Source organism: Ammodytes marinus, assembly GCF_949987685.1.
Source record: "Ammodytes marinus genome assembly, chromosome: 2".
Taxonomy (NCBI): Eukaryota; Metazoa; Chordata; class Actinopteri; order Uranoscopiformes; family Ammodytidae; genus Ammodytes; species Ammodytes marinus.
Genome location: NC_137231.1, coordinates 13,819,696 through 13,833,482, shown reverse-complemented (window position 1 = coordinate 13,833,482; position 13,787 = coordinate 13,819,696). Strand labels below are relative to the sequence as shown.

Sequence of the window (13,787 nt, the reverse complement as noted above, 5' to 3'; positions counted from 1 at the left end):
TCTCTTTGAATACAATAAAGTAATCAAATTGTTTTTCCTCAGAATTACTTATATGGTTAATACATTTGCAGTTTGCATTTTATTTAAGTATTTATCACAACCCTTTGTTTTATTTGTATTTTAACTGCCACAAAAGACTTGCTAAGGATGCTGTAACTTCTTCCAAACAATCTTCTCAGCATACTGTAGTGTATACCCAAATGGGGAGGGGGGGTGATTCTGATGGTGGTGCCACTGAAATCCCTAACAATAAAAGTTAAATAAAAGAACTGCAACAGCTTTTTACCAAACTAACTCAAAAATAATTACAACATTTTAGTTCTAATTCCCTTCACACCAGATGCAACCCTAAGTAACCTAAATAATGTTACCACTCTACGACAGGGATTTATGTGTAGGGGGCAATAAAGCAGTGCCGACATGGTTTTTATGAGCAGAAAATGATCATGCCCAACTTCTTCCACTATTTGCAGGAAGTCGTCAAATTTTCCAGCACCTCAACCGATTGCCCTGGGGTTACATTTAACAGAGTTCCGTGCATCTGTGTGGATCTAAAGGGAGCGTGTGTGACAGGCTGCATTCATCATGTGGGGTTGACAAATTCAAAAGAAATGTATACTTCCCTTCCTCATTTTGATATGTGTCAATGTCATAATGACCAGCCCATTACATTGTATTTATCATGTGGCTTTGTGACTATTGACTTTCTGACTTTCAGAATGACTTTCTGACCGGATGTTAAGTCTGTTCCAACTAACAGATATACTGAACTGTCTGGGTACGTTTGCTGAGACGAAATGAGCTAATTCTACTCTTAATTCTGCTTGCAAGTCACCCCACCCAAGAAATTACACAACTGGGATTTGTCCATGTGGGCTAAACAAATTGTAGTGTTATTTATAAATTCAAACTATCTTGCTCAGGGAAGCCCTATTTAGTTTGTCTACATCTCTTTTTGATGTGCATGTGACCTGTTGCTGTCACTCCCGAATGACACAGGATAGGGAATGTCCTTCTTCTATAACTATATATCTATATGGGCCTTCTCTTTGGGCAGCTGACAAAAATTACAGTTTGTTAAGTTCCAGAAACCAGTATTGAAGCCTCCAAGGAAATCAAAACTGATCAGTATTCATGCATGAAGAGAAGACTAGCATCATAGTAATGCCAGGGTCTTCTTGACTCTTGTCTGAGTTGTATTCACAAAATGAGATCTTTATACAGTACCAAGTGGTTGACTAACAATGGATCAATCAAGTCTGGATCTTGATGACTCAATGCTTATTTGAGTGTGAGTTGCCAGGATGATGCAAATGATATGATGGGTTGACTTTAAAGTAACCCCTCAGGAGGTCTAGGGTTTTGCCCCACACCTAGGATGTCAGCCCCCAGGAGGCTGATTGGATACACCAGAAATAAAGATGAGAGGGAATACAGATCATACAATTATTATTATCAAAGCTCACTCACACACAAGCTTCATGACTCACATGATGGTCATATGGTGTTCTGTTAAAAGGGTCACAAAAAGTTAGTAGTTACTGAGGAAAGAATGAGGAACAAACGGTTAGTTAATGACTGAGAGACTGGGATTCAAGCACTATTGATTAGTTACTGTAAACAGGCCAGGAGTGACTGTATTACTGAAGCATTAGGTAATGATGTTGAGGTTTCAGTCACTGTTTAAAGATGGCTTAGGAGGTCCAATACTGAATCGATCGTTAATGAGATGTTATTCATTGAATAATGATTGCTGTGAAGCAGTTTGTGCATCTTCAAATAAAGTAATGCATCGTACTCATTAACTGATGGTTACTTGACCATTAATAGACCCTAACTGAAGCAGTTTGTGTACCTTCATGTAAACTAATGCATCATAGGCCTACTCATTAACGAATGCTTACTTGTCCATTTTTGTACCGTTAGTGAATCAGTACCTGCTCATTTAATTACTATTACCTAATGCTTGATTAATACAGTATCTCCCAGTCTATTTACCAGTAACTAAACAGTGCTTGAATCAGTTTCTCAATACCTAATCATTATCCTGTCATTAACCAATGCTTCATTAATACAGTAACTCCTGGTCTGTTTACAGTAACTAATCAATGGTGCTTAAATAACATTCTCTCAGTCCCCACTCATTCGTTCCTAACTAACTACTCACTTTTTGTGACCCAAAGAGCGACCGAACTTCTTGAGGAAATTTAGTCTGTAAAGGCGACCTCTGTCTTTTATTTATGTAGCCTACTTTATTTGTTTATTTAAATGTATTGATTTGTTTCTATTTTATTTAATTATTTATCATTATCCTTATATTAAATGCAGGTCCTATGAATACAGAATATGTATATTTTTATACACATTTGTTTATAGGCTATAATATGCATACTGTATATTCGTATATCTTTGTGCTGCTTATATTATTATACTTTCTAATATCCTAATGTCTCTTCATAATTCCCTCAAATGGAGAACATGTTGGAATGCCTGGAGTTTATAATATAGGCTATATTGATGGACTTCACTTTATTTTGTACGTTGATGGCTCACTGTTCTATTTTCTTGTATGAACGGAACTTGTTAACAAATGTGTTGCAATAAAAAAAGGACGGTCATGTGGTGAGTTATATCAGTAAGATCTTCCGTGTCTTCTGCTGCTGCCTCCGCACGCACACGCGCGCGCGCGCACGCACGCACGCACGCACGCACGCACACACACACACACACACACACACACACACACACACACACACACACACACACACACACACTATCTTCCCATTTGATTGGCTGAGACATTGCAGTCAGGTGGAGTCGTGCGCCCTGATGTGTCGTGGTGACCATGAACTCCCGGCGGACAAAACCCCGGTGCGCCGTTACTGCTCGACACTGACTGATACTGACTGATCAATCGAAAGGATGGCAAACTCTAATAGAACCACCAACGATATTGCGTTCGTCTACAGGGGAACATTTATTCACTCGACCCAGCAAACAGCGCTCCAGGTCCTGGAAGATGCGATCCTAGGAGTGGATACAGAGGGAAAGGTCTGTCAGATTCTGAAACATCTCTAACAGCTTTTGGACTGATTAAGAAGTGTGCGGTTTATAAACAAAATCAAAGAATTTAAGGTGGGCATAAGGGTTTGGCTATTATTTGTAATTTGATAAATATCTGCAGCTTGTTGTTGCTACTTCTGCTCTCATAACACAACATTTCAAATAGGCGTCTGTGTTTTTTCAAGGAGACAAATCAATGATTTAATACTTTAATTGTCTCCCCCATTGAGCTGTTGCTGACTAACTTTCACAATTTGGCCCCATCTAAGCTGTCAGACACATAGACCTTAATGGCAGTCTGAAGTAGCCTCCTCAATTATAACAAATGGGCTTCAAACTCCATACAAATAGAATATCACATAACCTCATCGCTTCTAGAAAATACAAACACATCTTTGTAATCCTGTTTCATTCCAATAACTCCCACGGTTTCTATTCTGTCATCAGATTGCTTTCATTGAGAAAGGCGTAGAACTCGATAGACTGTCTAAGACCTTTGGATTCAGTCCGCTTGAAGTCACTACATTGGCACAACAGTAAGTTGAATACAGGAATGAAAGAGTGATTTTAGAGAAATTAAAGTAATACAAGGCTACATATAAAATGAGTTCAGTAAGTCACAGTTACACTGTAGTTGGTGATGTTGGATGGCATATATGAACATAAGGTATTCTTTGCATGCGCAATTATTTCATAAAACCACTTGAATTCAAATAATTTCATGCACTGGGCATTAAAATCATCACTGAACGTTGAACCATTGCCAATTCTTGCTGCACTGCAGTGAGTTCTTCATGCCAGGAATGGTGGACACCCACATCCATGCCTCCCAGTACAGCTATGCTGGCACAGCCCTGGACATGCCCTTAATGCAGTGGCTCCATACCTACACCTTTCCTGTGGAGTCAGGCTATAAGGACTTGGAGTTTGCCAACAGGGTCTACTCTAAAATAGTGGTGAGTTTGTTAGCTTCATGTAATAAGTGGCCAGAGCGAGTTTGAACATTGCCTTAATCCTTTAATAACTGTTATTCACAGACAAGGACTCTGAAAAATGGAACAACCACGGCATGTTACTTTGCTACCATACATACAGATGCCTCTCTCCTGTTGGCCAAGATTGCAAGTAAGATATCTTACACCCCTTTTTTGCATGCACACATTTTGACCTATATAGTTTTTTATTTTACGTTGGCCCTCTTTGGTGTTTTTTCTATCTGTAATGTGGACCATGAACTTTAATGTGAATATTAATCCATATAACTTTTTGGACTTTGGTGCACAATACAACCTGAGACCTTAATCAATCAGATTACAGTTAAACTGTTGAACCTGTTCTCTTTGATAGTCTCAAACATGTCAGACTGTGGCGACTGTGGCTCAGTTGGTAGAGCGGGTTGGCCTATGATCAAAGGGTTGGAGGTTCGATCCCCACCCTGCCACTTGTGTCATAGTTGTTGTGTCCTTGGGCAAGACACTTCACCCACCTTGTCTTGTGTGAATATCGAAAGTTAGCCTGCTATCGGTGTATGAATGTGTGTGTGAATGGGTAAGGAAAACAGGTCTCCCTTGCAAAAGAGTCTTCAGTCTCAATGGGATATACCTGTAAAAAAAAGAAACATACTTTTTTCACATTTATGCCTTTTCCTTATCATCTTGGTGTCATGTTATGTAATACTGAACACACACACACACACACACACACACACACACACACACACACACACACACACACACACACTGGCACTGGATTGAAGCACTGGCTCTGGCAGCTGTTCACAGTCCTGTACAATCAGGGTCATTGAACCCCAACCTTTGTCCTGTTCTGAGCAGCTCTTCCGATTTTCACAAAACTGTTGTCATTACACTTAAGCCTTTGTGTTTGCATATGCATGTTTAAACATATTTACAATACATACATTTAAAAATCATGCTCCTTTTATCCTTGTGCATATTTTATTTATTAGTTCAATTAGTTCAATGTTATATAAAGAATGAAAAATATGTATGTATACAAAATCTGATGTGCTGCATTTTCTTAAGCAAGAGTCTTGCACAGTGCAAAGTTCAAGATCCCAGGGAAATCGGATATAAATATATATTCACATTTTCTGCCAGATTTCTCTGGAAATATTTGGTCACAGTAGCACACAGCTCTCTCACAGTCCTTGAGTGACCGATCATTTACGGCATCTGTAACACTACATTTGTTGACCTGTGTTGCTTTACATAAACCAAGGGGAGGCAAACTCCCAACCACACACATTCTGTACTGTGAGCTTTTTAAGTTAAGTAAAAACGGATATGTAATAGACATGGCCAATCAACCGTATTAATGATCATAAGTGCTGCACTTCCATTCTCTCCAAAACGGGATGAATACTAGGAATGAAAAAGGTGTAATTTATTTTTTCCAACATGTCAACAAAGCTAACAGAAGAGACAGAGGGATGTCAAAATAAGCATGGAAATAAGTGAAATCACCTGTGTGGATTTGATATGGTTGTGCAAGGCCTTTAAAAATGGGCAATACATGTTCAAATTATGATCTGACACTGTATGTTACTTGGTGGGAAACAAATAACAACCATGTATTTGAGTAGCATTCGCTTAATGCTTTTATCATCTCATGATCATCTCAGCATTCTGGTTTACAATAGCAGTTTGCATACTGTCCCAGTGCCAGGCCTCTGGTATTGTGCCCAATAGCACACCAGCACACCTGCAATTAACCGGCTTCGTTAAACAGAGGCATCATTAATAATCTTTTACGTCTGCGTTTTTTCTGATGTACAACATGAAAAACATTCTGCAGTAAAAAAAATGTGTACCATTTTTACCATTTTTTTGTTGTTGCGTTTCTAGGTAATAGACATAGAGTTCCCTTAAATCACTGTCAGGTAAATAAAGTATATTGGACTCTTGTACTGCTGTCCAATAGTCTTTACACAAGTTAAACTTTGTAGGAATAACTTTCTATGGATATATGCAATATACCTTGTCCTAGGAAGGGTTAGAAGACTTGATATCAGGAAGTGTCCTTCAGAAATTTGGTGGCACTATAGGCTACTTAGCATTTGCTTTGTATAGCTAATTTCTATACTCCTCTATCGAGCTTGAATTCATACATCAGAGTCTTCTGAAACTTCTTCAATGACAAGCTGCATTGAGATTTCCACAACAGAAACTTCATAAAGATAATGCACATATAAAGTACAGGTGGCTTTAGGTGGCCCTTTGTCAACATTCAAATACACATGTTTAGTTATTACCAGAGACTAAATTATGGTTGTTTGGTCATTTGGTCAACATTTAGATAAGGATTGGTGGACATACTGTACTTGTACAAAGAAACTACTTCCCTGCAACTGAAAGATAGACTATAGGGCTGGGGATGATAGTTCAAGTGATAACCTTTCGGTTGTGTAAGAGTCTGTGGAATGTATTTAAAACGGGATTAGGGCTTGTGAGTGACACCATAATTTGACTGTTGTACGAAATGCATTGAGATGTTGCAATGTGAGTGTGATGAGCAAAACTGACACAAAGACAGGTGACATTGTGAAGATTGTTGGTTATGTGTGAGTTTAACAAACTCTGCTTATGCAATGTGAAATATTAACAAAGGAAACGTTGCCTCCTTGCTGAGAATATTTCAAACATTATCCAAGTACGCATGCAAGTTAGCTTTTAAAGATAATCTGTGAAATAAACGGTCGAAAATGGATACATGTTTATTTGTGTTCTTTTTACTCAGTCATCCTTATTTTTCTTGCAGATGACTTTGGACAGCGTGCCTTGGTGGGTAAGGTGTGTATGGACAGGAACGATTTTGTGGAACATTACAAAGAAACCACCCAGGAGTCTCAGGAGGAAACCTGCCGGTGGGTGTCACCCGTTTTATACGGTACATAGCAGATGTGTCGGAAGGAGCCTGCAGTTGATTTAGTGAATTGACATTGAAATAAACATTATTTAAAGCAGCGTCAAACACAATATGAATGCTATGTGTGCCATTTAAAAAAAGAAATCCTGCAACATTTATGATTCAACAGTGTCATGCCGGGTATTTTACTTGAATGAGATCAGGCAGATTATTCTGGATTTAGACATTTCCCAGAGACAACAACTTTAGTCACACTGAATTTACTCAGTGTGTGTCGGATAAGCTACAATTTAAGATGGTCTATATGTAATAGGTAGTGACTGAAAGCAACAGATACTGTTTGTCAAAGGGAGTTGGGATGTGCATTGCCAAGATGAAGATATGGAAGAGTTTATCTCCATGGAGTAAAATACGTCCCCTCTGTGTCAGGAAAACATACATCCGTGTAACCTTTGTCTGTCCATCGAAAGGCAAAACATGCTACATTGCTACAATACGTAGGCTATGTACTGCACTTCACCTAGAATGTGCACCTGATTCTGAAGGAATTGATCCTTATGAACGTTGATAAAACTAGAGACATTACAGCCATATAAATTGTATGGAAGTTTCAGTTGTTGTAAAAGTTTTGGGCATTTTCAAACTTGTAAATTTGGCAGCCTCAAATGAATTCGTATTAGGGCTGTCAAATTAACTCGTTAATTTCGATTAATTAATCACAGAAAAATTAACGCGGTTAAAAAAATTAACGCAGATTAATCGCACTTCTATATTGCCCTTTGACCCGGTGCAAAAGAGGTGAGGCGAAAGCGGAGCTGCACCTGTAGTTTGTTGACACGGCCCGCACGGGATTAAAGAGTAAAAAAAGAAGCATAGAGAGGGACTTTTTATGGGAAGCTCCGGGCAAATAAGCATGAAGGTAGGAATACGTCTTATGTTATTCTCCGCAGTGTCTGTGCATTATTGATTTAGTGGGTGCCTAATTAACAATAGGTTCAAAACTGTATCTCTCAATCTTCCTCTGTCTCACTTTTGTTTGCTAGCTGCGATCGTCTCCTTCAAACGGACACCTGCCCCCTCTCACTCTTCCAAGCATATGCCTGTCTTTTTTCCTCCTTTGTGTGTGTATGTGTGTGTGTGTGTGTGTGTGTGTGTGTGTGTGTGTGTGTGTGTGTGTGTGTGTGTGTGTGTGTCTCAATATTTTTGGCTATGAGAAGGACGGTGAATGAGCATGTGAATGAGTCGGCATATAGGGTATGCGCACCGCACCTGTGGCAGTGCAGTGCTGTCTGTTGTGGGAGATAGACAGTCATTTAGCCTGCTTGTTTTTTTGTGTTTTTTTTCGGCGCTAGTAGTTCTTAGATTTATTTAATGTAGCCTAGTAACCTGGCTGAGAGGAGGAGACAGAAGTTACGAGAGAGAGAGAGAGAGAGAGAGAGAGAGAGAGAGAGAGAGAGAGAGAGAGAGAGAGAGAGAGAGAGAGAGAGAGACGAACGGTAGCCTATACAGTTGTTTATAAACAGGCATAAAAGTGTCATATAAATAGGCTATGCGATTAATTTAGATTAATTAATCACAGAGCCTGTAATTAATTAGATTATTTTTTTAATCGTTTGACAGCCCTAATTCGTATCATTGTTTTGTTCCCTCAAGGTTCATTGCAGAGCTCTTGAAAAGAAAGGTAAGATTCCATAATTCATTAACCGAAAAATAATAATAAATCAAGGTTAGCCTGCATTTTATTTTCAAGATTTTTTGATCTTTTATTTCTCCATTGTCTCCTCTTGATTTGCTTTGTATTTTCTGGGCAGTACCGTCTTGTGAAGCCAGTGGTGACTCCACGCTTCGCTCCATCCTGCACGGGAGCCTTACTAGGGCAGCTGGGAGAAATCGCTAAGAATAACAACCTGCACATTCAGGTGAGCTCACTATGGCAACCAAACAAGGCATTGTCCATAGGGGACAGTTTTCATAGAGACTATTTTAGAGTTGGACCAGTGGGATTTTTGAACAATGACTTGAATAAACACATGCCAGATAGAATGCTGCAAGACAGGAATGAAAAACAAGCCGAATAGCATGTGGCATTACTCAAGTTACAGTTTGATGCCATTCAAAGTGCTTTTAAAGCACTTTGAATGGCCTTGTGTCTGAATTGTGCTATATAAATAAACTTGCCTTGCCTTGCCTTGCCTTTGATGTCTGACATTATGTGATCATTTTCCAGAGTCATATCAGTGAAAACATTGATGAAATGAAGTTTGTAAAGGAACTATTTCCGGACTCTGAGACTTACACGGACGTCTATCACAAACACAACCTGCTAACTGACAAGGTGAGGTTTTATGTTAGAATGAAATAAATGCAGATAAGCACGCTGAATATGGATGACATAATTGGTGCTGATGATGATTCACAGACAGTGATGGCCCATGGCATCTACCTCAGTGATGAAGAGTTGGCTCTGTTCAGAGAGACAGGAGCTTCTGTGTCTCATTGTCCCAATTCCAACATCTCGTAAGTCTCTGATAGTTTAAAGACTATATGCATTTTAATGTAATCAATGTAAATCCCATGACAACGATTTGTTCAAAACAGATTTTTACAATGAAATAGCATTCAAGCAATGTCGTAAAATGTACAGTAGGGTTGTAAATGCCTGCGTACAAATACTGTATAGGCATGACTTTTAGCTGAAATCGGGTGTATTCCTGAATTAACACTTGAAAGCAACATTTTCAAAAAGTATTTTTGATTACTGTTTCTTTGTAATGGTCATCTTTCTCTCTCTCTCTCTCTCTCTCTCTCTCTCTCTCTCTCTCTCTCCCTCCCCTCATGTGCCCAGGTTATGCAGTGGAGTGCTGGATGTCCGCAACGTCCTGAAACACAAAGTGAAGTTGGGGCTCGGAACAGGTAGGAGCACATTTTCTCTTCTAAGTAATGAATGACCCCTTTCCACAAAGTTTGCCACACTATGAGGAAATAATAAAATAATATTTGATGACTTACAGCAGATGGTAATTTAAAGCTCCCATATTATACACTTTTCGGTACTATTATACACCATATTATATGGTCTTAGTGGTCCCTAATATGTTTTTCTTTAATTGTTTGCTGAAAAAAACTTTCAGATAATTTATTGTACTATGCTGATGTTCAGCTAATCTCACAATGGCCTATTTTTTTAAAAAGAGCTGCAGCTCCCCTCGTAAATATACAATCTTTGAGCTGCCCCCGCCCCCTGTCCGGAAGCGAAGCCAGATACGCCTCGCCCTCTGTCTGTCAGGGCCGTGGACCAATAAGAAATAGGGGTGTGGGCTGCACAGTGGAAGCTTCTGGCTTTCCAGTTTGTGAGGTCAGAAAAGGGGTAAATTCTGACTGGAGTATATTGGGGGGGAGGGGTGGGGGTTTCAGAAAGGGGGAGAGTGAGAACAGGAGAGATTGTTATTTTTTTAAATATTTTGGCAGTCTCTAGGCACACCGTGGACCCATGGATATGTTAGAACATATTTAAAAAGTGCATTTAGCATAATATGTGACCTTTAATTGTTTTAGTGGGTGCAATCCACTAAAATACTGAAATGAAAGAGATATGGCAAAGCAGGTCAGCTGACAACCAGCTGATCAGCGTGTTTCGCTATTGCTGTTGTAAATGTCCAACTGAAAGTTTTGAAAAAAAATCTGATGAAATAGATCATTTCATTTCACTAGTAGTAGCAGAAATGTGGCGATTTGAAACGGACATGCTTCTTTCTAACGTCCACACAACACATGTTTTGTGAGCGCTCGTGCTCGCCTCTGTATGCATGTTTGTATGATTTGACCGGTCCAGTCTGTGTTCAGACGTGGCGGGGGGCTACTCCGCCTCTATGCTGGATGCTGTGAGAAGAACCCTGGACTCGTCCAAATTCTTGAAAATCAAGCACCAAGAACACGACACGCTCACCTTTGAGGAGGTGTTCAGACTGGCCACACTGGGAGGCAGCCAAGGTATAAGACTCACAACTCAGCTGTCACTAAGAAACACAGGTTGTTTGTTTATTTTGTGTAGAGGTCACAATCAAAAACATCAAGTGCCTTGCTGAAGTGTCTGTGCCCACTCCAACTCAGTCTGTATTAGAGTGTCACACAGCTGAAACGCTTGATTAAATACACTTCAAAAGCTGTGGAAAAGTATTTCTGTTGATGACTGATGGCAATTTTACGCAATGGCAGATAATACAACGGCTCCTTTTATGATTTGTTTTGTCTGTAGCCTTGTCCCTGGATGACCAAACAGGAAACTTTGAAGTAGGCAAAGACTTTGATGCCTTGAGGGTGAATGTCGCTGCTCGTGGTGGACCCATTGACCTGATCCAGTGTGATGGACCAAAGGTTGGTACAGTATAGTGGCTGTCTTTAGTCTATTCACACACAAATGAATAAAAGCAGAAAATAAGATATCTATGCAACTCTAATTTTTTTAGATTATTTTGGAGAAGTTCTTGAATTTGGGTGAGTGTCAAGTTCACTTTATTTTATCCAAACTCTTAATACCTTTATGTGCCACTAGCCATTTTGACCTTATGCGTGTCACTATTACTTCCATTTTGACAGGTGATGATCGTAACATAGTAGAGGTGTTTGTCGCCGGGAAGAAGGTGGTGCCATTCAAAGAGACAACGCCAGAGTAAACGCTATGGTCCTCCACACACCTTTTTTCTCGTCACACATCCTAAACCCAGCCAGGAGTCAGCTTGAAGAGGGTTTTAACCACTAGAATTCATCACAAATTGTGCTGCACAAGAAAATGAATGATCACTATTAACATTTGACTGTTAAGTCCAGAGAGGATGTGCTATATTTAACAAGGTTCAGTGAAAAAAATTACTTCATGCAAGACTGTACTCTGCTGAGCTCAAATTCTGTATGTGCATTTGGCCTTAACTACTGGGCTTTAAAACAGGAAATAAGGGACCACACTCTAAAGATTCTATTTTACTGTCATCATAGTTAGCTTGTTGCTTGTTATTTCTCTGAACTAAAACATATTCATGCACCACAACTTGCTGACTTTACATTCCACTTTTTTATGTTCTCATCAAGTGGACCCAAGCCTTTTCATTTGATGTGACATACCTTTCCTCCTTGAACTCACCAACATCATACATGATAGATGTACTGTTGACTGTATAGTGTGTTTTTCTATTTCAGTTTTTTTAGTGCATTTTCAAATCACATTTTGTTGTCTCCAGAGATTTGAACCGTACGGTTGTCCATTAATTAGTGAAAGGAGATATTGACTTGGACTTTGTGCTGGTTACGTGTACTTGCTCAGTGTGGCTGCAATGCCTGAATCGCTTGATGATTTCCTCTTCATTCTTGTGCAGCTAAAAATGCCTTATGATCATATGTCATAAAGTATTCAGTTATTACACTGTACTTTCCACTCAGGTGTTTAAAGTGACTGAGAAGCAAAGTAATAATGTAGTATTTTATAGTATTCACCTGACTGTACTTGGTTTCAGTTTGACTCCTTTAGTTATTTATTGAGTCTACATCAGATTGCAGCAGGACACACACCCCTGATACAAACCTAAAAAAAGTCACCATTGCAGTTGTTGGTCTATCCTGAACTGAAATGAGAATTTTACTTTTTATTTTTACATGTAGCAGCGGCGACTCTGAGCTGATTTATCTCAAATTTCACTAAGCAAAATGCACTCTTACCTGGTGCCTTGTTATGAAAATCAGTCGATCTTCGGTTTTACTGAGATTGTTGATTTTAAGGGCCACCTGAATGAAATACACGTATGAATTCATTTTAACCATTACAAACTGTCTTATGAATGTTTGGAAACAAAGGGAGCGTATATGTAATGATTGCTGAATATCTGTATGTCTTGAATGTATTTAAGCCGGCAAGTTTACTTTTCTACTGAAGTTTAGCCAATTTTGATCAGAAAGTATCACTCTTATGACACCAAACGGAGGTTAATGGCACACCACTCTCTGATTTGTCACACCATGGGAGCTTGAAATAAATAATATCACCAAGCCTGTTTACCTTTTTTTTTAAATATCTCATCCACGTTTATTTCACAAGCAGCTACAGTATATCAAGAATGACAGCCTAAGTAACACGTATGGATAGACGTAATACCAACTGATCTTCACCGCCTGGGCCAGACAGCTGAGGAGATGAGACGGCAACAAAGAGACACACACGAGGATGGCTATTGTCTTGTCATGTCCTACTGACAGTAGTCCTTTGCTCCACTTCAAATAGACAATTGGAGCAAGCACACTGACGAGAGGAAGAAGTCATATTACCAGTCACAGCCACTAGAGGAAGTCAATGTGCTCCAAACACATCAGATATCTCATATCCACCTTTTACCAATGTATTCCAGCCACACTCATATATTAGGAGGTTCCACTCATGTTATTATATGTGAATTGTTGAATACAGTGTGACAATTAATTGGATAATCCCTTTCTAATTTCTTTGGAATGCTTTTACAATCTGTATTTGTCAACCAACCGCATTAGTTGGAAGTAGTTAGATAAAGCCAACCAGGAGAAAGACTGATGGAGAGAGAAAAAGAAGCAATTACAAATAAAAAATACAATTATACAATTATGTTTGTTTTCCTCTTCTGTGTAACTGTAAATGTTGCAGAAATTGTAGCCTATGTGGTAATATTGGATTTCCTTTTCTCTTTTTTTTAAAACTATAACTATATAATATTTTTCACATCTATATAAAACTGGGCCCATAAGGAGTTGCATGATCCTATCATTTTAAATATAATACAGTAACAGGCCTTTATGTCACCCGTGGTCACCAAGTCTGTTAT

The 13,787-nt window shown here is 39.1% G+C and overlaps 1 protein-coding gene across 1 annotated transcript; it reads left to right on the top strand.

The window, feature by feature from the left end:
- The first annotated feature begins 3,847 nt into the window (after nt 1-3,847).
- Nucleotides 3,848-11,696, top strand: gda (guanine deaminase). The gene is made up of 12 exons (XM_080043944.1): nt 3,848-4,019; nt 4,101-4,188; nt 6,841-6,946; nt 8,602-8,629; nt 8,760-8,867; nt 9,176-9,283; nt 9,368-9,465; nt 9,794-9,861; nt 10,792-10,938; nt 11,204-11,322; nt 11,415-11,442; nt 11,545-11,696. Exons 1-12 carry the CDS (start codon nt 3,858-3,860, stop codon nt 11,619-11,621), a joined length of 1,137 nt encoding a protein of 378 aa, XP_079900070.1. The 5' UTR covers nt 3,848-3,857; the 3' UTR covers nt 11,622-11,696.
- Nucleotides 11,697-13,787: the final 2,091 nt, after the last annotated feature.

Excerpts from the sequence above, each read along its gene's own strand:
- gda (XM_080043944.1), top strand. The coding sequence starts at position 3,858 with ATGCCAGGAATGGTGGACACCCACATCCATGCCTCCCAGTACAGCTAT. Across the intron at positions 4,189-6,840 it reads CCTGTTGGCCAAGATTGCAA|ATGACTTTGGACAGCGTGCC; the intron begins GTAAGATATCTT and ends TTTTTCTTGCAG. Across the intron at positions 9,466-9,793 it reads TGTCCCAATTCCAACATCTC|GTTATGCAGTGGAGTGCTGG; the intron begins GTAAGTCTCTGA and ends TCATGTGCCCAG.